The sequence below is a fragment of the Opisthocomus hoazin genome, chromosome 1 (genome assembly GCF_030867145.1).
Source record: "Opisthocomus hoazin isolate bOpiHoa1 chromosome 1, bOpiHoa1.hap1, whole genome shotgun sequence".
In the NCBI taxonomy this organism is placed as follows: domain Eukaryota; kingdom Metazoa; phylum Chordata; class Aves; order Opisthocomiformes; family Opisthocomidae; genus Opisthocomus; species Opisthocomus hoazin.
This window is the reverse complement of record NC_134414.1, coordinates 127,400,521-127,424,595: the sequence shown is the minus strand read 5'-3', so window position 1 is coordinate 127,424,595 and position 24,075 is coordinate 127,400,521. Positions and strand designations below refer to the sequence as shown.

Genomic DNA, 24,075 nt, shown 5'->3' with positions numbered 1-24,075 from the left:
CCAAAAGTTAGTTAAATAACTATGACTGAAGATTAAAACCAGGGATGCTATTGCACATTAAAGATGTGGTTGTTCTCACTTGTGCTTTGAACTGTTTTTAAAACTTTAAACACTTTAGAGTATGTATACTATTATATGAACTATATTAAAGTTCAAGTTAAATGATTGGCATAGAGGAGTTAATTTTTTTTTGTCTTTGGAGTCTGAATGTGTGTCAGAAGATGAGATAAACATGTAAAATTTGGTGTAATGATCTATTTACTCTATTTGAGAAGGTGAATGAACAATAAGATGCAACTGATTATGTTCTGTAGCTGCAAGGGTGTGTATGTATATAAATATGAAGTCTGCTCAATTCAATCTGTAAATCTTGAAAGTAGGAGCAATAAAAGTTTGACTTCTGAAAATATTCATGCAATTCATGTGAGAACACAGTGTTATTATGGCACAAATGAGCTGTTACAAGTATTCCTTGTGGAAAAAACAATTCATTTTCATATCTTCGAGAAGGAGATAACTGTTAGTTGAGTACTGACTATGTAAATGTACTCTGGTCATCTTTATGTAGCTAAAGCCTCTAATTATTGGAAGTAGGGTTGTCAAAAAATATTAAAAGGAAACAAAACAGCTTGTGTGTTTCACTAAGTAGGATGACTTTCCAGTCTAGTTTGCTTCCTTCCCAGAGGTCCACAGAATCACAGAATGAATCACAGAACAGTAGGGGTTGGAAGGGACCTCTGTGGGTCATCTAGTCCAACCCTCCTGCCGAAGCAGGGTCACCTACAGCACGCTGCACAGGACCTTGTCCAGGAGGGTCTTGAATATCTCCAGGGAAGGAGACTCCACAACCTCCCTGGGCAGCCTGTTCCAGTGCTCCGTCACCCTCAGAGGGAAGAAGTTCTTCCTCATGTTCAGACGGAACTTCCTATGCTTCGGTTTGTGCCCGTTGCCCCTTGTCCTGTCGCTGGGCACTACTGAAAAGAGTTTGGCCCTATCCTCCTGACACCTACCCTTCAGATATTTATAAGCATTTATTAAGTCCCCTCGCAGCCTTCTCTTCTTCAGGCTGAACAAGCCCAGTTCCCTCAGCCTCTCCTCGTAGGAGAGATGCTCCAGTCCCCTCACCATCCTCGTAGCCCTCCGCTGGACTCTCTCCAGTAGCTCTTCATCTTTCTTGAACTGGGGAGCCCAGAACTGGACACAGTACTCCAGATGAGGCCTCACCACAGCAGTGTAGAGGGGAAGGAGAACCTCCCTCGACCTGCTGGCCACACTCCTCCTAATGCGTCCCAGGATTCCATTGGCCTTCTTGGCAGCCAGGGCACACTGCTGGCTCATGGTCAACCTGTCGTCCACCAACACACCCAGGTCCCTCTCCACAGGGCTGCTCTCCAGCAAGTCCGCCCCAAGTCTGTACTGATGCATGGGGTTGTTCCTGCCCAGGTGCAGGACCCTGCACTTGCCCTTGTTGAACTTCATCAGGTTCCTCTCTGCCCAACTTTCCAGCCTGTCCAGGTCTCGCTGAATGGCAGCACAGCTTTTGTTTGAGATTACTTGTAGGGCTTTTCTATGCTAAGTTTGTTGGAGTTGCATACAGCTGATCACTAGATTAAGGTTCACTACAGGTTAAGATTCAGTAGATTTAAATATTGCAAATTGCTGATTTCTGAACAAAAGTGTGTTTTTGTGTACTTAAAATAGCATTACATAATATGTATATTCTTTAGATTCTGAAATACATTGCAGATATGTTAACCTGTGAGTCTTATTTAGATATAAGGTAGAAAGCAATAGTGAAATACTTTTTTGTATGGAACACTCCACCTTATGCTTAAATGTCGTAATGGCAAGTGGGGACAAAGTTTGGCTAGAGTTCTGCACATTGAAGTGTTCAAATAGTTGCTGTCTTTCCAATGTCTGTCTCAACAGTACATATTAGTTCAAGAGACCTGAGAAGACTAGACAAAATATTATGTCGTCACTCATGGGTTAGTCATGGTAGATATTCTCTATATGAAACTTACTCATTTTTTTTTTTTAGTTTTCTGGCTGTGTGTTTTAGTTTTATTTATGCTCGCAAGTCCCTCTTAGGCATATCAACTATCTTGGCATAAAGTGCTGGCTGAGTTGAATTTATTTGTGCAACTTAATGTTTTCATACTATTGGCATTAACCAGTAGTTTTATACTGAAGAAATCCATAGCTGAATCTTTAAATCACTTGTTTAGGCAACTTCATTGACTTAATTATGGTTTGAACACTGAAAAATCAATTGAAGGGAAATGGAAAGTTTTCAGCAATGGACTAATACATAAAAGCATATAGATAATTTTTTTCCTGAAGATGTGGTTTCTCTTTTTGTGGGAATTTGTTGACTGAAAAGGCAGTTAATATCTCAAGGTGAATGACCTCTTCATGTTGGTAAAAATGGGTCTAATAAAGTATAGAATTGAATCTTGTTCCATGGGTGAACTTTCTTAGTAACAGCTTGAGTACCGATTTGATAACTGAAGAGAAAATCAGAGCAGTTGAAATGGCTCTGTTTAAGACTTAAGCATGGTAAAAAGAAATACAGTGTGGACTAAGACTTTGATTCTTTTTTTATTGTGTTTACTCCAAGAGAATGCATCATTAAAGTTGCTGGAGCATCCATTTGGCAAAAGAAATTGTGAACCAGTGTTTTAATTACCTGCTTTGTCCTGGTGGATTTCCTTGCTTGAGAGGAGATGGTGTAAAATGCTGAGCTCAGAATACCGTTCCTAGAGTGGAAAGGATTTTGTTTTAAACAGAAATATATTGAATCTTAAGCAGACACTTGACTATATCTACTCTTGCGTATTTATTGTGTTAATGCAGAGGGAAGATCTAGTGTGAAGACACCGCACTACAGTGTAGCAGAAAGATTGCATATGTATGGTGGTACATATCTTGATTGGAAACTAGGATACCAAAGTGAAAATTGAATTCTTAAATTGACTATCGTTGTTAATATGGAGCAGTTTGGGTTTTGGTGGTGGAGTGTGGTTTGGTTTTTTTTTTCCCCAGGAAATCTGAAATACACACAATGCTTTTATCTAGTTAAATTACCAAAAGATTGATACACCAGTTAGACCAATATTGGGTCATTTTTATAGAAAATTGTATATTAGTGATAGTGTTGTCTGAACAATGGTTGATCTACACCTAGCTCTGATGTTTCTGCTTAAAGCAAGCTTTTGCAATGTTTCCACACTGCGGTGGATCAGCTAGAATATAGTTATTCAAAAGAAAGTAGGAATTCTCTTTGAAAAAGGCAAGCTAATTACTGAAGAAGGTTTAACATGAAGACTTAGAGGCATAACCTTCTTGTGTTGCAACTAACGATTGCTTTGCTTTTAGGTGCCTTAGCTGGACCAGTTGTTGATCCACGTGTGACAGCAGTTTGGGGGAAGAAGGTTGCACTGAAATGCATAATTGATATAAATGAAACAATAACACAAATTTCTTGGGAGAAGATACATGGTAGAAGTTCACAGACTATTGCTGTTCATCATCCTGTGTATGGAATATCTGTTCAAGGAGAATACCAAGGAAGAGTGTCGTTTAAAAACTACTCGCTCACTGATGCAACAATCATCTTAAAAAATGTAAGCTTTTCTGATACAGGTGAATATATTTGCAAGGCAGTTACATTCCCACTTGGAAATATAGAAGCATCAACAACTGTAACAGTACTAGGTAAGTCAACTTCTTTATGAAAGGAGGTGAAATTAATAGTACAAACTTGTCTGTGAAATTCTGCCAACTTACTAATACGTTGTATTTTACCTTTAAACCCAATGACAATATAAAAATGTATTTGCTAGATTTTCATAACAGGTGTTTTGGTATTCTTACTAACTTCATTGAGGAGATTTTTTTGGGTCTTGCTTCTTTAGAACTTGCTCTCTGATTGTCCAGATATTAAAAATGAATAGGCAGTTTGTATTTAGACATTGTATTAATCTAAGCATTTGGACAGTGCTTCAGAACTTAAACCTGGAAATGCTGATACTAGGGACCTCTGTGTGTGTGTGCTCAGAAGCTGCCAAACCTTGCCACCTTGCCTGAAGTCCCTCATAAATTTGTTACTAATATGGTAAGTTGATGTAGTTGCTTGCAGCTGGTGATGCAGACTGTTCTTTGCACAGTATAAATGTAAAGCAAAACAGCCTAGATTACTACTGGGATTTGTGAGATGAAAGAGGCAATTTAAGCCCTTGACTGGTTGTGGATAGTCATAATGTGAAGCTTATATAAACTCAAGTTTTTCACATAAATGAATTTTGTCTATCTTGTTGAGGGTTCAGTATTGCTGTTGTAAAGGACTAGTACTGAAGCACAGGTAGGCTTAGGTGGGTAGTGCAGTATAAGGTCAAATGATTTCTCTATAGTGAAACTTGAAAACCTATTGACTTGCCCTCTTGTTACAGCATTATAGCCTTTTATAATAGATTACTCCTGTATCCACTGCAAGTAGTCAGATGATATTTTCTACAGCTGAGGTGGTTCTCAATGACTTTTTGTAAGCAAATGTGCTTTTTAGGATCTGCTTGGTCTTTCATCTCTTGCTTTCCACAGTAGTAGAATACTATGAGATCAATCAGCTGGCTGTAGCACAGTATGTGAACTGGGTTTCACCACAAGGTGGGGTAAAATCAAATTTGAAACAAAGAACTTGACCAAAGAAGTTCTATGTGATATACAAAGCATGTAGCCTTATGGCTCTCTTTTTCCACCTGTCTTCTGTCTGTGCTAGAAGTGGCTATGTCTGTGGCTATTGTAGTGATCTTTTCACTTCAGGTTTCGGCTGTTGTGCGTTATCAACATACGGTGGGAGGAGGTTCTTATTGCTTTCCCTTGTTTCTTCTAGTCAGTCCCTGTTTGTATGATATTTTTTCAGATCACATGAGTAGTTGTGTCCATTTTACCTTTCAAATTTTATGTTTATGGAGAATCTGAGGAGGAACTTGGAAAGCATATGTATGGCCTGTGTGTTTATTATTCTACATTTGAAAATGTAGAAGGACAGCAGCTTGCTTAACATACATATTATCAAAAATTGCAGTTGGAATAGGTGAAGTGGTATTTGTCAGGCCTGCAGTGGTTCTGATCATAGTGGTTTTATAGTTAATGATGTAGATGGTTGCTGATAGTTGTAAACCTCTGTGACTTAGTATCAACCTCTGAATTGTAAAAGCCAACTACTGCTTGCAAAGATGCCTTTCTGTCCTAGTTAGCAGCTGCTTGGCTTGCATGTACAGCTGGGTAGCCAGCCCTCTGTTGGACATATCTATGTTCTGTAGCCTCAGCAGAGCATTTTCTGTACTTCTGAAAACTTTTTGCTACACTGACTTCTAGATTTAAACAATAAACATACTGGGGAAGTAAACATTTTCTTAGAATCAATTTTATTCTAACTGTATTCTCCAACTGTTCTAGAAAACCCTCCCTTAAGTGAGGAGAGGAAAATTCATGTCCTAGGGCTGAAAGTGTTTCCTGTCCAAGCAGCATTGCCTTTTTTCCTAATCCTTGTCTGTTCCTGTTTGGCAAAGAATTAGTTTCCTTCCTATTTGTAGTGGACATACTTGACTTAATCATGCAGTAGATGCTTGTACGCTGTAAGGCAGAGACACTGAATGCAAATGGAGGAAAAAATAATGACAGGATAAAATGTCCTCTATTTTGCCACAGTACACTGAAGACCGTATTTAGAATCTCTGTCTTACGCTGCCTCAATTTAACAGACTTATCACATTTGGTGACTTTACTCACTCCGTTTGCTTCGCTTAGTGCTTGAGGTTGTCTTAAGGAAGAGCACTGTAGAAGAAGAAGGGTTGGGACAGTGAAAATATGAAAATGCTTTTTGGGTGAAACAGGTGTATCGATCTTGTCTAAAACTTTTGGTTCTTCAAACTTACCTTATTAAATTAGGGAAAATAAAATCGAAGAATTGTACATCAGGCTATTTTTTCTCAAGATGCTGACTAAACTGGCTGAAATGGTGTTTGAAAGGAGAAGACATGGTGTGCGACAAGGTAGCTTTCAGAGATAACAGAATTTTTATGTTACTAGCTCAAGTGCTGTACATGACTATTTTAAACACTCGGTTCAGTTTGACTCCTACTGTCTTGTTAAGCTAGGTTTCTCAGCATGGGTATTGATAAAGTAGGTTCTGTTCTTCTGCAGGCTAGCTCTTACCAATGTTACAAGTGAAGAATGAGCTGCACAGATGAGAATGTCAAAGGTAGATGTAGGTCTGTCACCATGAATAGATACCGGACACACTAATGTAGAAATTCTTACAATAAGGAGTTAAAGGAAGATCTATGTCAGAAAGTATGGAAAATGGATCCTCTCAGACAGTTTTGATAAAGCAGTGGTGTTTGCGAAGTGCTAGTTGATGAGATGTACGCGTTCTTCTTAAGTACCACACAGTACTCCAGGCTGAAAAAAAAGTATCAAGTAGATAAATTGGTGAACTAATTGGTCTTAAATAACCAAAACAAAACCCCTAAAGTCAATAGTAAAGAATTGATTAGTGGGCAGGGTAAGTTACACAGAAATATACAGCTGCTGGTTCTGAGGGGAGAGAAAATCAGAAGTAAAAATACTGTTTTGGAAAGAATTTTTTCCAATAAATGACAGTTGCGATGAAGAAGGGGCTGACAATTCCCAATGTCATGCTGTTGCCAAGGAATTAGTGAAGTTAATGGTACGTGGAAATAATACTGTTTGTGTTATAATCGTACCAATTGTGTCCAGACCTTCTGTGCACTGTGGTATAAGAAAATTAGTTTTAGAAGTAACAGAAGCAATTGAGAAAGGCTTATGAAGTACTTAAAACCAAGAAGAAACTTTGAAGCCTGGAAACTTAATGCAGTAGGTTAAAAGGCTCTTTCTTTTCTGGATGCTGTATAATGTTTTTCTGTAAAGAAGCATACAGACTTGAGTGATGAGAGATCTCTGTCCATGTGAATGTAAGGTGAAGCTAGACTAAGTAGGGTTAAATAAGGTAGGGGTCATGAATCTATGGAAGTGCTAGCAGAGATGCGCAAATTAGTTGAGACTTTAAATAGCTGCACATCTAGCTTCCATACTTCAGCCACCATTTCTTTTAACTCAAATGTATTTCATACTGTAATATTTTTTTGGATTTGTGTGACTATTCTCCTAAGGTATATGAATGAGTTGATCCATGTGCACTGACCTTCTGATAACCTCTTATCTATTCAGTCAGTGTATCTATTCTGATTATTTAAAGGGGATGGGGGAAGCCGTCACTACCCTTAAACTCTTAAATTGTGGAAGCAGGTCGCTTCTACTTTTGGATCTTTGTAGGATTGGTGGCTTCCTTTCCCAAACGAAGTGTTGTCCTCATCAGTTTTTTCATTTGACCTTAACAGAGTGTAATGCTTCTGCTGAATGGGTGAAGCAGCTTTGCTAATGCTCTTCCAACCTCCTTCATGTGTTGTCTGTCGTGTTCATTCTCCCCTCCCTGTGAGCAGTGAAAGTCTACAGGGCACACTTCCCTACGATTTATGTGGCACACTGAATGGTCCTGGGACAAGAGGACTGCTGCAAGAGTCTGTGTATATAAAAGTTACACTTTGAAAAAATAAAAAAGCCAGCCAAAACCCCTCCAAATACTACACTTTGGGTAGTCTTTTTTTCCAAGTTGAAAACAATAGAGCTGTTTCCCAGTGTGAGGGGTGAGATGCCAATGGCCCTTTGTAACTAGGGATTCATTCACAAGACATTTGTCTAAATCCATGACTGAAACAGCTAGAAAGGCTGTGGAATGAGTAGCTGGGTTTCTGCTGGTTTTGCTTCAGTTGCTGGGACAAAGTAATCCTGAAGGATAGACTACAGAAATGAGTACCATGACAGCAGTTGCTTTCCACTTTTTGTATGTGGCTATTTGCTTATCCTGTAGTTGGTGTGTAGTCCAAGAATCATGATTTATGGGAAGATATGCCTGTAGAAGCCTAACTATTGGTGAAATACAAAAAAACTAAAGCACCAAAACCCATTGGACTGGGGATAAGTGTATTTTATGAAGTTGAGTAGTTCAACTTTGTGTCTTTGCAACAAGTGTACAACAAAGAATTACACAATGAACTGAAACTGGCCAGTCTCAGAGATTTCAAATATCACTTAAAGCAAAGTATGCTTTTTTCCCTTAATAATGACAATCTCAAGAGAAACTAGGCTTTTTAAAGGAGTCTATATCATGTTCCCTAGCTACTGTCACTTGCTACTTGAATGCATTTTTTTCTAAAAGCACAGTAAGTGAAGCAGCATACTGAGTTAGTCTGCTTTGGGTCTGGAGATCTCTGCTACTTTATTTAAGGCTTCTTTTTGACTTGTGTGTCCCTTCACAACGGGCTAGAGGAAAAATTCTGGAGTTGTGTGCTCAGGTTTTTTGAGGAAAGTTCAAAGGAATAGAATATGTGAAACTTTATTTCCAGCTGAAATGATTTGGGTCTATTAATTTCTGACATGAAAACATAAGAATAGCTCCTAATTTAATCAATTTCACTGTGGAGATCTAGGGGGGGTGGGATACAGCAAAACTTAGTATCTATATGCTTGTAAGACACTAAACATAAGTTTGGATGTTTACTTCTGCATTTCAGTAATAATACAGAAGCTGTTAAAAAGTTACTACTAGTGATTTGGTGGGAACAAGGTAGTAATGTTAAATCATGGAAACGAGATTGTGGGTCAAATATCAAAGCTGTATAATGTACATTTTAAAGGCTTTTTTCAGATAATGGAATGCTTCATATGTACATCAGTTCAACTATCCAAGCTTATTGCAGAAAGCTAGTGTTGGAGATCAGGGAATCATATTTGTAAAGAAGGTCTGTTAGAGATGCTTCAGATCTAGAAGAGTGAATTTAGGACTTGCAGAAAACCCTTGCTGTTGGTTTGTTTACAGTAGGGTCACCAGCAGATCACAGAGGGTGGGCATTCAGAGAAACAAAGCAGAAAATAATCCACTCGGTAACCGCCCCAACAACCAACCTTCAATTTGGTAATGAGATATATTCTTTAAGCACTTCTAAGCATAGAACAGAAAACACATATTTTTAAGGTTATCAACGTAGTAGTTGGCTTTCCTTTTACTGTAATTGAGCAAGTAGTAAATGACCTATCTCAGACATGAGCAGTGTTAGAGCAGAAAACAATCAAAAACTGATTCTGGCACTGAATTCACTCAAGGTGAAAATATTTGTTACTCAGTTATCTCTTGAAAGTATAGGTAGTTCGAGAAGTATCTTGGCAGGTATCGTGAACTCTGCTATATTTCCTTTCAAGATGTGTGGGTTGCTTTCAACTTCTTGGAAGGTAATTCTGTGAACTAAACTTCTGCTAGGATATCGAAAGGCACAGAATTTGAGAGTTTTATCTACTTTGGGATTAGGGAGGGCTGCTCGACTGAGGTGGATTCTGAAGCATGACGGTGTGTAGTGGTGACTTCAGAGGACTCCGATAGCCTCATTAGATCAAAAGACAGGATTCTGTAATAGGCTGGTATGCTACTGGGAAACATGAATCATCTAGTACTGATGATAGAAATGGGCCACCCTGGAAAGCAAAACCTTGGTTTGTATCTGAAGCACCAGATGGCATTTCCGACTTAGACTGCAACTGGTGGATGGCTTGTACAGGGCTGAAGCAGGTTTCTTAATGAATAAGGACGGGGTTTTTTAAAGCTTTTCAGTCTATGGCCCTTGGCAGTTGATTTGTACATCAGTAACTCAGTTTCGTTTTAGAAGGAAGTGTGTTCCTAGGCCTCTAAAATTTTGGGGTGATCAGTGGGATTGCAAGGAGGTCAGATCCTTCCACTTGTGGATTTCTTGAGTCTTGGACATAGTATTGAGTTCAAATTTTTTACTTCTATAGGGATTCATTCACAAGAATATATACAGAACTTTATATATAGAAACAATTTATATGTATATCAAACATACAGATGCTATATAAAATTACATACGTAAATTTGTGTGTACATACTAATTTTATATATATGTGTACATATACTAAAAATACTTTTTTAGTGGTTAACTGTCCTTTTCAGAATGGAATCAATTTGTATAGTTGTACTGATCAACAGAAGCTTAAACTCTTAATGTCGGGCGTTAAAATGCTGAATTAAGTAGCTTTGAAATGGCACAAACTGACAGTATAGATTAGTACTGCAAGTATAATGCTTGAAAATGCAACAGAATCCAAGCCTTTTTTAAAAATCACAGTATAGTTTCAACCTAATATCTTAGGCTGCCTGTTATCAGACACTGCAACTGGAGCACTGTAGTTAGCGTTTTGAACTTAACCACGCTGGAATTCTATGCTAATACATTAAATGTAGGGAAGGAAGAACATTAAACATTGAGTGGACACAGGTGGACAGTATCAGCAGGCCTAAGCTTTGTAGAGCTATCATCTCTGATATATGACCTGATTTTATTTCTAGGATATAGCCCATTAGCATAGGATTTTTCAAATGGATTAGATCTTGTCTAACTCTTTTACATAACAACGGTTTCAAAGATATGCAGTCTTTCTTGTTTAAATTAACTTTTTTCCCCTCTGTAGTTGAACCTGTTGTGAGCTTAACAAAAGGACCAAACCCTCTAATAGATGGTGCAAATCGGACAATAGCAGCCACTTGCACAGCAGCCACTGGAAAACCTGCTGCAGAGATTGACTGGGAAGGAGGTCTTGGTGAAATGGAATCCAGCTCTACTTTGTTTCCAAATGAAACGGTGACAGTTGTAAGTCAGTACATGATTGTCCCTACACGATTTGCAAGAGGAAGACGTGTAACATGTATTGTGAGGCACCCGGCTTTGGAGAAGGAGATAAGATACCCTTATGTGTTGGACATACAGTGTAAGTATTCTGTAAGGTAGTTACTAGTTGGTATGTATCTTATAAATCACCCTCTTTATTGGTGTATGCTTTCCACAGAAAGGAGATGAGCACTTACTGCTTCAGGAAAAAGAGAAATTAAAACTGTATAGAAAGTATGTGATAAGAGATAGGTTGGGCAGGAGTAGAAATCTAGGGTCTCTGTACTTAAAAAAAAAAACCAATCTAGTCACAAAGCTAGAATACAATAATGTTTCTACTGTTTGTTTTTGATATTGGCTCATGGGTAAACAGTATTATTCATGTTTATGTTTAACATTGAAAAGATTACAGACAAAATAACAAACTCAGTTGATCTGTAAACTGTTTATAGTGCCTTATCATTTCACCAGTTTTAAAGAATTCTAATGAAGGTTCATGTTTGGGATGACAAGTTGAAAGTAGGTCTTATGGGGGTCAGCAAGTTATTTTCAAATTACACACTAAGCTTTTTCCACTCTTATTTGCATAAGGAAACCGAACATCATCTATACATTTGTAACATTTGTTATTTAGCTTCAGGTCGCTCAGCTGTACCAGACTTGTTCAAGAAATTTGTGACTTTAAAACACATGAATACAAAGTGAGATGGCTTACAAAGCTGCTTAATTAAAACCCATTAAGATAAATAAGCTTTAGGCATTTGATCCATTTTTTTGTTGGACAACGTGTACATGACCAAAACGAGCTATTTTCAAGTTCTTCCTTTGGTATCCTGTCTCAGCTGTGTGCTGCTTTAAAGTTCTGAAATCACAGAAGTCTGTTAATTCAGTTGGTAGAAATGTAGTGGCTGGAAAAAAAACCCCAAAACTTTGCTAATTCAGTTTGACTAGAATCTCATGTGGGTTTTTGTTTTGATTGATAAAGAATCACTTATTTGGGCATGAAGTAGTGATTAGTACTAGTTTATTTTGTCAGTGTTGAAATGAAGTTCTAGATTGAAGTGCCATTGATACAGAAATGGAAGTAAAGATGATTTGTTCCCATTACTTTTTCGAACAGTGAGTAAGAGAATGAGGTTCTGTATTTAAAGTGAAATGAGGGGGCAAGTTGGTCTTAAATTTATTTTTATCTGAAATTAGTGCAAAGGCATGTTTTGAAACTTCTAACCGACATGGATAGTAAGCAACACAGTAGCAAGTGAGAGGCAGAGGTTTTATCTCTGCGTTCTCTAGTCTTCCTTCAGTATTCCCTTATGCTTGCAGCTTTTCCAGCTACTCCATCTCTGCTGTCAGAGCTAGTACCAAATCATACTGGTTCTTCTGTTCTGAGTATTTCAGCTCGGTCTCTCTGGCCTATCTGAAGTGGCCTCCTTGCTTTTTAGAGCCATAACAACATAATTCTACATTTTGATACCAGTGGGTAACTGTTAAACTTTTTAACTGGCATCTGTGTGCTTTTTGATTTCCTAATTGCCTGCCTTCTCAAAATGCTGTTTCTGATCCTTTGCTGTATCTTGTTAGTGAGAAGTAGCTCTAAATTATTATTTGTCACTTCCAAAAAAAACATTAAACTTTTTCTTCGGAAGTCATTTCACTTCCTCGAAGTGCTCTGTTTGCTGAAAACACAGTGGGACAGTTGCACTGATTAAAACAATTTACTGTTCCTGCTCTAATCCACTGCTGCATATTTTACGGTAGCTTGGAGGGGATTGGTGTTCTCTGTGTATTTTGTTGTTGTTAGTTTTTAAATTAAAAAAACAACATAAACCTACTGCTTCACTGAGCTGACCATTACACATAGTTTGTGTTTAAAGAAAATATTGTGATTGTTGATAGGTTAAATCTTTTTTTGTCAGATGCCCCGGAAGTTTCAGTAACTGGCTATGATGGAAACTGGTTCGTTGGAAGAGAGAACGTTCAGCTCAGATGTAATGCTGATGCAAATCCGTTACCTATGGAATTTATGTGGACGAGGTAAATATTTGTAAACAGGGGCTTGCCACATGATCAAAGTGGTATCATCTCTTAGTTCAGCATAAACACCTATTTGTAAATCATGGAGTTCTGTGACTTGTATTAGGTTGTGATGGTATTACCCAGCCTTTCAGAAAGGAGGATACAAGATGTGTGTTTGTATGAATATGAGTGGATATCTTGTAAATTTACAAGCCTGAACAGTTCGTCATTACTCTTAGGATAAAATCCTTTGTGGTTACTTAAAAGACTAAACTGTGTGTTGCAGTATATAAAGCAAAGCCAAATCAATCTATTGGGGATCCAACTATTATTTCATTAGTTCTGTTTTACTGTTACTTAAAGTAATTGTAAACACTTGAACAGACTATTCGGTGTTTGTATTTTGAAATCTGGAAAGTACAGTTGAGATGTTAGATACCGCTTACTGAATTGTAGAATTAGTCATGTTTTTCAAAAGTGCTCAAGTAGTTGCCAAGACAGGTAAATGCAGTGTTTTGCATAGTGATGGAATCTAGGTCTTGAACATGTCTAAGATTTTTATTTTTTACTAGAGACGTAACAGCTGCATTTCGTTAATACATGGAGTGAGTGGGCCCTACTCTAAAATTTACTTTAGTTTAAGGAAGGGGAAACTAGCTGTATGGAGGTTTTTGTATGCTACCTAACTGGCTTCAAGTTATAACAGCTTCTAGAAGTACCACACCAAAAATTCTTTATACCTCGGAAGCAAAGATGATATTGTATTTGTTAGAATAGTAATATTTTCATGATCAATAATATTTAAAAATGTTGCACATAAGAACTTTATTAGAATACAGCTTTCAAATGAATTGACTATTTTATAATGGGTTTTTTGCGATAAATACTTCTGGTACTATGAATTATGAAGTACGTGCTTAATCACTTTTTTCAAATTTATATGGCCGAAGCAATTATGGGCGATAGTCATTGTCAGCAAAGCAGTGGGAATGTTGTCTTGAACCTACATATGTTGGAGATCAAGTTTACTGTTAACTGTGGGTTTTTTCTGTTTAAGTACCCATTTTACAGCGTCGGGTGTTTTTTTTTGTTCAATACTGCTTATAAAATTGTACTTGCTAAATGCTTCCAAGATATTGAGACCTGGTGAGCACGTTTGTATATTGACTTAGTCCAGCTTAGCTGTCTTGAACTCTTGCTCAGAAATCCTAGTCAAAATGTCCTGTAAATTAAGTGTGTACTGACAGAAATGCTTATTGTGATAGCTTAGCTGGATGCAAAAGAACAGGCAGGTAATCCTGACAGTAGCATGTATAAGTGCATTTTCATTTGACTGTTAGTTTTTAGAGCTTGAGTTGGATTGTTCCTCCAAGTTCTTTTGAGATAATGTTTTCTTAGTTGTAGTGGTGGTCATTTGTAGACAGCTTGCTAGTGCCAGCAGCTTTGACATTTGAAGGATTTGGCACAGAAATTAAATAACGTTCAGGTGGACATAGAAAGTATCCAATGAAAGCCCCCTGATAGTGTCAGAACACAGGGAAAAGTTCAGTCTCTAGACTATTGCAAATACTGTTTTAAACTAGTTGCATTAAGATTTTATTGATAAAGGTCGACAGTTGAAATAGAATTAAGTGTTTTGTTTTAGGTTGGATGGACAGTGGCCTGAAGGATTACTCTCTGTCAACAATACTCTGCAGTTCAGCAGCCCATTGACTTACAACTACACTGGGACTTACATCTGTAAGGTGACTAATTCCCTTGGTCAGAGAAGCGATCAGAAGGCTATCTACATATTAGGTAAGTCTTACTTCTCAGCAAAGACAGTGTGTTAACTTGGAATTTATTTGGTCAGTAGTTGAAATAACTGAGGAGCTGTTTGATGTATAAAATACTTAAGCCTTTTAATTGTGTGAAAAGCACTTGGAAGTAGGGAGTTGAGAGCTACAGTATAACTTGGAATTAAATTGACTTTTCAATAACAGCAACATACAGTGGAAATTTTAAAGGTAGTGCTTCCGAGTTTATTACTTTCTCTTGGTAGGTGAACTTTGTCCAGTGTTAACCTGTGCTTTGGCAAGACATACTGACTGCGTTAAACAGTACCTTGTCAGTAATAAATTGAAAAAACAGTTGTTAGTGGGAGGGGAGCAACTATGTTTAGGGAAGTCAAGCATGTGCTGCTTTAAGGAAATTAGGGTTGTGTTCTGAGCATGTGCATTGTACTCCAGTTACTTGTCTCCTGTTCTCGGGATGCAGATACCCAGTAATCATAAAGTATCTGACGCAGAACTCTTGCTGATTTATGTAGTATAATATGGTAAATCTGTGTGTCTGTTCAGCTCCACTGCTGTTGGTAAACATCCTCAAATCTATTTAACACAATGTGATTAATGTTTTACTGTGACGGTTTCTCTGCTGAAAGAACAGCATGACTTAGGGTCTATGTGAATAGTGCTGTACAAGTGTGCAAAAGCTCTCCAAATTTCCATAATGGATTAGCTAATACCTAGCTGAATCAATAAGTGCTCATATATTATAGTTTTTTTAGGGAAAAGAATAACAGACATGAAAATTAGAACTTCATTATGTTGTATGGTATTTCTGCTCTTCAGTAAGTTCTTGACATTAGTTATTCCACAGTGTGAAATAAGCATCAGAGTGCATGTTGGCTAGTTACAGACTAAATGAAAAGAAACAGAGACAACTTCTTTGTAATAACTTAAAACTTAATATGAACACTTAAGGGTAGAGGTGACAATGAAAACTTAAGACTGAAACTGAAGGTACAGGACATCTGAAGCCACATCTATCACAATTTGTATTTGGTAGTTATCTGCCCCCTTAGAAAAGGGGATGGTGTTGCAGTCTGACATAACCAGTCTGCAGCCAATTGTGGAAAACTAGTAAGTTCTAAATAACTGACTAGTTTATGAGCTAGTTAACTGGGAACTTCTAAGTACTTGGAGACTGTGGAATTATTTGTAAACAGAACTTTAAAAATTATATAGAATTCTAGCTATTAAAAGACTTAAGTGCTGTAAATTATTATGAAAGTCACTTCTGAGAAGTTACTTTTGGGTTCTTGGTTCTAATGCTTCCTTCATGGGAAGAACTCACGGCTCTAACAGTCTCAAAATAGTTATGAACACTCACATTGCAAGAAGTATCAAGTCATACAAAAATTCGAATAGTGTCATTAAATAGGACGTCGCATTGTCCTGGAATGTAACTTTCAAATAGACTTTAACAGTACTCTTATTTTCTTATAGCTCTGTCTTGAGACCTATTCTAACTGTAAGGAGGGGGAAAGTTGTTTTTCAAGTCCACCACTTCTCAAGTTGTTACTTCTATGAATGTGATCTGTTTTAAGTAGACTCTTGCTTTTTAAGATGACTGTCATGCATGAAATACAAGGCTATTATTCAAATTATGAATGCGGCTAACAGAGTAAAATGGCTAACTATGAATTCTTCTATGATGCTTCCTAAAATTAATAAATTTTTTTGAAAAAGCAGACTAGATATACATGCTAGTTGAACTATAGCGATGGCTTATGTTCTAGCCCATGGCAAATGCAGCTTAAACTAGATTATTACAGCAGAAATAGTTAAGCTGCAGCACTTGGTCTTTGGGGTGGACTGTTTGATACCATTTACATGTGTGCTGCTCTTCAGCTTTGTTCAGCAACTTTGCTGCTGTACCTTCATTGCAAACAGCAAAACTTAGCTGTTTTTAGGGAATGCCAAAACTGAACCTTAACTACATAGAGATTGTACAGGGTCATGGTTCTAACAAGTTATGTGCACCAAAAGACCCAAATACTTTAGATGACATTAATTTCGGTTTTTAAACACTTCATGTTAATCTTGGAGTGTGTAGTGTGACCAACAGCTAAGAAAATACAGATGATTTTTAGGCAGCTTAGAATAAATCTGGTGTCATGTCACTACAACGAATGCTCAGGCAAGTCGTACTCCTCAGTTTAACGCTGACAGAAGTATCCAGCACTCTGCTGTAGATACCTTAGAGAAGATTATACCAAACTGATTAAAAGCACTGTGTATTAACTTCTAGTATATAGGAGACTTGATTAAAATGAGGGATGAGGCAATCATTAAGTATAGTACCTGTATTGTTTTCAGAAAATAATGTTAAGCCAGATTTATTGTAACTCTAAGAATAACTTCACAGTGTGACTGGCTCTTTAAATAACTGAAATGCCCTTAAAATGATGCAGAATGGGTGAGTCTGAAATAGCAAAAGTGTCCGTCTTAAAGAACAGTCATTTGGGTTACTCTGCAGAGGAAATAGACTGATGTCAAGACTACAGAAGGTAAGACTGGAGTCGTAAACTTCAAGCCAAACTGCTTACCACATTAATACTTGACTTAACTGAGCAGATACCTAGTAATGGTGAAGATGGCACTGCTGTGCTGTAGTAGATAGTAGAGCAATTGTTTAATTAAGTTATTTTTTGATCTTGGCTGTTTTCCACTGTATAAAACTTGGCAAAAAACTTAGTGAAATTTTAAAAACAGCAGACAAAGCTGCTGTTTTTCAAATTTTGATTATGAAGCTGTTGAAAAGGATTTATGAAGTTAGTGTTTCTGAACTGTCATGATGCTGGTAGTTGTAAGGCTTTTTAACTGCTAGAAAAAATAACTATTGAGTTCAAAAGCTGTGCAAAAAATGCACTACTTTGTTGTTGGCTTTGAGGCGCAGATTATCTTCACTGTTTCTTAATTGTTCAGTGATGCAAAGTTAAACTTTACATAGTTGTCCAGCAAAAGCAAGTCATGCCTTCTCATGGTGTTGAGAGGTGATCATATGTTGTTGAAGTTCCTGACTTGGTCCTACAGCAACAGGTTTTCCAGACCAAGCTGTCAGCTTGATGTGTTAAGTACCTGAGCTTGTAATGTAGATTTACTGGTTTTTACATAAAGAATTGAACTTGATTTTCTTGGCTTGGTCCCTTCACCTTCACACTGTTTACTGAGGCTTTCGCTCCCTCCGTTTGCAAGAGAGAGGTGACCTACAACACTCAAGTTCACACAGGAACATATTTGCTTCCTCTGTCATGTTTTGAAATGACTGTCTTTGGAAGAGACTACTTTTAGTTAGAAGGAAAGCTAGCCTTTATTAGCCAGCAATCTTAGCAATTCTAGGAACATGTGACTTATTAGTACAGAGTCACCTTCTTGTAGAGTGAGTATTGTCGGGGTTAGCATACCAGAGGCTGATCATCGTTTTTGCTTTTGTTCCTATATAGACTCTTTCCTGAGAAAGCATTGTGAATGCAGACTGTATTCGGTTTGCGTGGCAGGGTTTTGGTAGCAAGGGGGCTACAGGGGTGGCTTCTGAGAAGCTGCCAAAAGCTTCCCCCATGGCTGATTGAGCCAATGCCAGCTGGCTCCAAGATGGACCCCGCTGCTGGCTAAGGCCAAGCCCATCAGTGATGGCAGTAGCACCTCTGTGGGTGGTAGTGCCTCTGTGATAACATATTTAAGAACGAGAAAAAACTGCTGCCCAACAGCAGCCAAAGGAGAGGAGTGAGAGTATGCAAGAGAAACAACTCTGCAGATGCCAAGGTTAGTGAAGAAGGGAGGAAGAGGAGGTGGTCCAGGTGCCAGAGCAGAGATTCCCCTGCAGCCCATGGAGAAGACCATGGTGAGGCGGGCTGTCCCCTTGCAGCCCATAGCCCATGGAGGACCCCACGCCAGAGCAGTTGGATGCCCAAAGAAGGCCATGACCTCACGGGAAGCCTGTGCTGGAGCAGGCTCCTGGCAGGACCTGTGACCCTGTGAATAAAGGAGTCCACGCTGTAGCAGGTTTGCTGGCAGTTCTTGTGACCCCATGGAGAGGGGGACCCATGCTAAAGAAGCCTGTTCCTGAAGGACTTCGCCCTGTGGAAAGGGTACATGGAAAGGACCCACGCTGGAGCAGTTTGTGAAGAACTGCAGCCTTTGTGAAGGACTCACATTGGAGAAGTTCGTTGGAGGACTGTCTCCTGTGAGTGGGACCCCACACTGGAGTAGGGGAAGAGTGTGAGGATGAAGGAGTGGCAGAGATAACGTGTGATGAACTGATCACAGCCCCCATTCCCTGTCACCCTGCACTGCTTGGGGCCAAAGAAGATGGAGAAATTGGAGTGAAGTTCAGCCTGGGAAGACGGGAGGCATGAAGGGAAGGAAGATTTAGTTTTTGTTTCTCATTACCCTACTCTGATGTGATTGGTGATAAATTAATTTCCGCAAATCGAGTCTGTTTTGCCCAGGTTGGCAATTGCTGAGTGATCTCCCTGTCCTTCTCTCAACCCATGAGCCTTTCATCATGTTTCTGCTCTTCCCTGCTCCCCCCCCCCCAACTGTGGAGCGGGAGTGATAGAACAGTTTGGGCATGTGGTGTCCACCCAAGGTCAACCCACCACACAGATGCTCTTGTATTTTCTAAAGTATATATTAGAAGGGATGTTGGGGAGGGGGAAGAGGGGACAAGTTGCTTTTTTCTGCTGTATAGAAAGAGAGGTCCCAGGATATCAAAACTGCTAACTTGCGTGCTGCCTCGTAAAGCAGGCTTTGAACTTTCAACATTGTTCCTAAATATTACTTGCAAGTTTGGTTATGTTAATGATAATAGTTGTCCCATTGTGTCTTAAAGAGGTGCCAAAATGTTCAATTATCTGTATTCATGCACAACAACTAGCCAAGGTACCTTTCCTTCCAAAGCTATGTTTCTGTAATGCTTAAGTGACAAATTTTAGTCAAAGGAGATGTGTTCCAGTATCGAATTTTCTTCTTCTATATTATATAGAGCTGGTTGTTCCTGAAAGACTTCATAGTAGGCTACATCCAAAATGGTTTGTAATTTAAAAATAGTGTGTTCTCTAGTTGACTTTTACAACTGTGTGCTTGTTGATACCAAGACAGGATTTAACCTAAGATGTTGAAGCCTAATGGTCTGGTTCTAAGGGTAACCTATCCATCTCTTTGCCCGTTCAACTTTCTGACGCTTGGCTTCTGTTGACTTTGAATTTCCACAGAAATGAAGGTGGGTCCTGGACACTTAAACAAAGATGCACTGCAGGGAGATTGAGGGGAGAAAGTGTAGTGTTTGGGGATATGAGACATATCATGTAGTTAGATGTTTCTACTAAACTTAGTAGTAGAAATGCATCTGTCCAAGGTAGGTTGCTTGTATTGCAAAAGCTTGGAGAAGTGTGTCAAGAGTAGTTATTTAAGGAAAAAATAAAAATAGTAGACTGAAGCTGTTCAAAGTTGGTACCAACTTTCATGGGAAACATCTGGAAAATAAGTAACAGAGGGAAAACTAAGCATACTGTATAAGGACCACGGTGCTTTGTTTGAGAAGGTGTTAGAGCTTCATCTGAAGTAAAGAACAAATCTTGTTTTTCTTTGTAGAAAACTATCAAAAGCTTTGAAGCAAACTAGGAAAACTTGACTTCTACTTATGTGTGGACAGAACTGATGGGTTTACTCTTTCATACCAGAAAATAGGCTTTTCCTTTCTTCAGTTATGTCTCCTATTCTATTTTAATGAAGATAGTAGCTATGTAATAGTAGAAGAAATTGTCTGTGGGTCTTCGCTTATCCTTACTGCAAGGTGTATGTAATAAAGGACTGGAACAGGGCCCAGAATATACTGAGACAAAAACGTAAATCAAGATGCATTTAAACTAAACCCAAATTTTTTCAGAATTTCTGCCTCTTGCAGCTCCCTGGCCAGCAGGAATAGTTTGGTATGTTGTGGTTTGTGCAACACAAGCCTACATCAGTGAAAGAGAGGAGAACTGTTAAACATTGGTTCATGAGTAAAATGGTAAAGAAAATAACCAGTAGGAAATTGATGCTTTTGAATAAAGTGCAATTTGAAACAACATCAGATTAAACTGATGTGCTTAATGTTTTGTGGAAAGCATTAAGAACTCGAACAGGTATCGGTGATGGTGTGAAATGTAATTAAACAGCTTTGGTCATACCAACAGACAAGACTGGCATTTTCTAATTTGGAGATAACATTTGAGATGTGATTTCCAAGCAAAATGTTATGGAGTAGAGGTAAGGAATTCTGGCATTCCTGGTCTTAATGTGGTTTTCTAGTTGGGAAACTTGCTTGGTGCAGGAAGCGGGGATGGATGGAACCAAAAACCAAAACCAATCTAGTTTTACATTCAGAAAGCTCTGGGTGACATCAGAAGTTAACTTCACATGTTCTTCTTAGTTGTAGTCGACTTCATAAACAAGGAGGGATGATTTTAATGTTGTCGTTCTTCAATAGTGAAAGGTACTGATGGAAATCTGCAGTAGAAGTATTCCTAGTTATGTGTTCTAGGAATACATATAAACAAATGCTGAATTGATACTACATTTGCAGTGTATTCAAAATTAATGTTAACTAGTGCTTGTAGATAATGCAGCTGGGCAACCTGACAACTGATGGATGAGACAAAAATTTTGAGATTGTAAGACACTAGTATTTTAATACATTAATATTAAGGTGTAATTGCCACTTTATTTCACATGTGATGGTTAAACTCGCCATAATGCAAATATTATGTACTTGTGAATGTGTATTTTATATTGTGGATGCAGAGGATGAGACTTAAGATCGCTGTATCAGAGGGAAATATATAAACAAATAGAAAGACAGTTTAATAAGTATATATAGCCTTGAAGATATTGCTGGTAATGTCTGAAATTGTATTTTAAGCTATCAAATCTTGTGTCTAAAGCAAATATATTTTCAAGGAAGAGGGGTTTGAATTCTTGACCTATGGATTTGTGGGACGTGGGAACCCTGGTAAACTTGGATTCCTTAATCTCTACTACTTTGTTAAACTATTAAACTCACTTTAAATCAGTTTTTACTAAAATCATGATCTGAATACTGCTTGTTCATTTTGGTAGTGCATCTTCCTTGTTCAGTTTCCTGTCTTTTGTCAAATTCATTTCATGTATAGATAGCTCCCTAACAAATCACTGCTTCTACATAGTCAAGTAATATGATTACATGCTTTGAAAATCTGGGTGAAACTTTACTTATGTCGAGCTTAAAATGTTGCGTTCAGGAGTGAGGTGCAGTCTGAAATATGATTTGTTGTGATCATGACAAATGTGGCAATTCTGTCTAGTGTGAGAGAATTGTATGACTGTCTTTGAGTAGTAAGATGAAGTCCTTTATGAATCGTCAGAGTTATGATATATCAGATAACTGGAAGCTTGACAAATCTCCGGTTCTATCTCATCTTACTTTTTGTGGTGGTAAATTTAGGGTGCCTTAGTAATATGTAGTAGTAGTTCCATGAGTCTTGCTTATGGGCTTTAACTAAATAACATGACATAATGAGCTACTTGGCTGTCCATGTAATATTCTTTCTAAAAGATTCAAGATATAATAATGCGTTTAGTGTTTGCTTTACTGATTTTGAAATTACCTTGCATTGGGCAAGGCAAACAGCCGGTTTTATTCAGTGTGGCACAGAAGTACAAATTGGAGTTGCATGTAACATTGTAATTGACTGGGATAATCTCAGGAGGCTTTCTCAGTGTCATCAGCCCATCACTTGCAACCTTGTCTTCAATACAGATGCATACATCTCCAGTAGACCTAAAGAACAAAGGAAAAAGCTGAGTGCTGGAGAACCTTGGTATCTGGCTATCTGTTGTTTACTTGTATAACATGACATGAAATCAGCTGTTATTTTATACTGTGGAATGAATATGGGAATTTCTTCGTTCATGAAGGACCAAATTGCTTTTAGGAGGAATGCATAGAAATCCTTTCATTTCAAATGTTTCAGGTTTTTTATTTTAAAATCCTGAAAGCTCCTTGCTCAACGTAAGTGTTATTATGAGATTAATACATACCATTTTTAACTATGCTTCTTTCACTAATCCCAAGGTGAAGCTGAGTAATTTGTATTAATGCAGCAAATGTTTTTGGAGAGAACAGCTTGAAAATCAGTAGTTCTTGTGCTTCTGACTGAGCACACAACTCATAGTTTTTCATTCTTATACTCAGTGCCCTGAACAATTTCAGAAGTGGGGAATTTAATGTGGAATAATTGACTCCATGGCGTAATTAATGAATTTGATACAGTATTCCTAACTGCTGGCTGGAAAGACAGAGGAATGCCTGAGTTTTTCCTAATAGACAACATGCTTCCATGGGGGAGGTAAATAATGAACTATGAGCAGTGAACATCTGAGCAGAAAAGCTGCATCTCCTTACTTTGAGAATGGCAAGATGTCTACTTAAAATTTATTTTTATCTTATTTTCTCCTCATACTTCCTGTCCTGCTGCAGCGTAGCTCAAAATCACGCTTAATGAAGCTAGTTCAAAGCTGTGAAAAGCATAAGACTTTTATGAACTTGAGAATGAAAAACTATTCTTGTAGAACATATCCATCAACTTTGCTTTCTTATAAACCCTTAACTGATTTAGCTTGCATTGACATTCTGTGCCTTTTCTGTGTCTTGTCTACTTCTTTGCTCTTTCCATTAGATCCTCCTACTACTACCACTCGACTGCCCACGGTTCCCTGGCATTCTTCGACTGATGGCATCGCAGGTTTAGCAACAGAACCTAGAATAATAGATTTCCCAACATCAACCTTGCCAGCAATGCAGGAAGACACTTGGGGTACCGTCATCAGTAGTGCAGTGGGTGGGGCGTTCTTCCTCATACTTGGCACTGTTCTGGTTGGAATTATCTGCTATAGGAGAAGACGGACGTTCCGTGGTGACTACTTTGCTAAGAGCTACATTCCACCATCAGATATGCAAAAGGAGTCTCAAATAGATGTTCTTCAGTCAGATGATGTGGATTCTTACCCTGACAGTATAAAAAAAGAAATAAAGCATCCAATGAACAGCTTAATATCTAAAGATTATTTAGAAGACCCTGAAAAACAAGAGTGGAACAATATAGACAATATTAACATGTACCAGGAACGTTATGAAAGACCAATGGATTACTATGAAGGTGGAACACTGGGAATGAAGTATATGCGTGATGAATGTTATGATGACAATGAAGAAGACTTTGTTTCTCACATAGATGGCTCGGTAATATCTCGGAGGGAGTGGTATGTGTAGTAACAACCAGAAACTAAACATGTACCTACAGTTCATTTCACTGGTTGATCACTTGCAGATTGTTTATACTTATACAAGAAGAAGAATAAACTATTTGAAACTGATTTTTTTTCAAGGGTTTTTA

General features: G+C 38.1%; 1 protein-coding gene across 2 annotated transcripts in view; it reads left to right on the top strand.

The window, feature by feature from the left end:
• Positions 1-24,075, top strand: part of NECTIN3 (nectin cell adhesion molecule 3) — a 70,934-nt gene that overhangs the window by 21,913 nt on the left and 24,946 nt on the right. Inside the window, exons 2-6 of one of the 2 annotated variants that reach the window (XM_075435197.1) lie at positions 3,379-3,717; positions 10,624-10,920; positions 12,737-12,854; positions 14,482-14,633; positions 23,359-24,055. In XM_075435197.1, the coding sequence (XP_075291312.1) occupies positions 3,379-3,717; positions 10,624-10,920; positions 12,737-12,854; positions 14,482-14,633; positions 23,359-23,951 (1,499 nt within the window). In that variant the 3' untranslated portion in view covers positions 23,952-24,055. Of the gene's footprint in view, positions 1-3,378; positions 3,718-10,623; positions 10,921-12,736; positions 12,855-14,481; positions 14,634-23,358; positions 24,056-24,075 lie in introns of those variants that run through there. The other variant, XM_075435203.1, reaches the window with a different exon arrangement.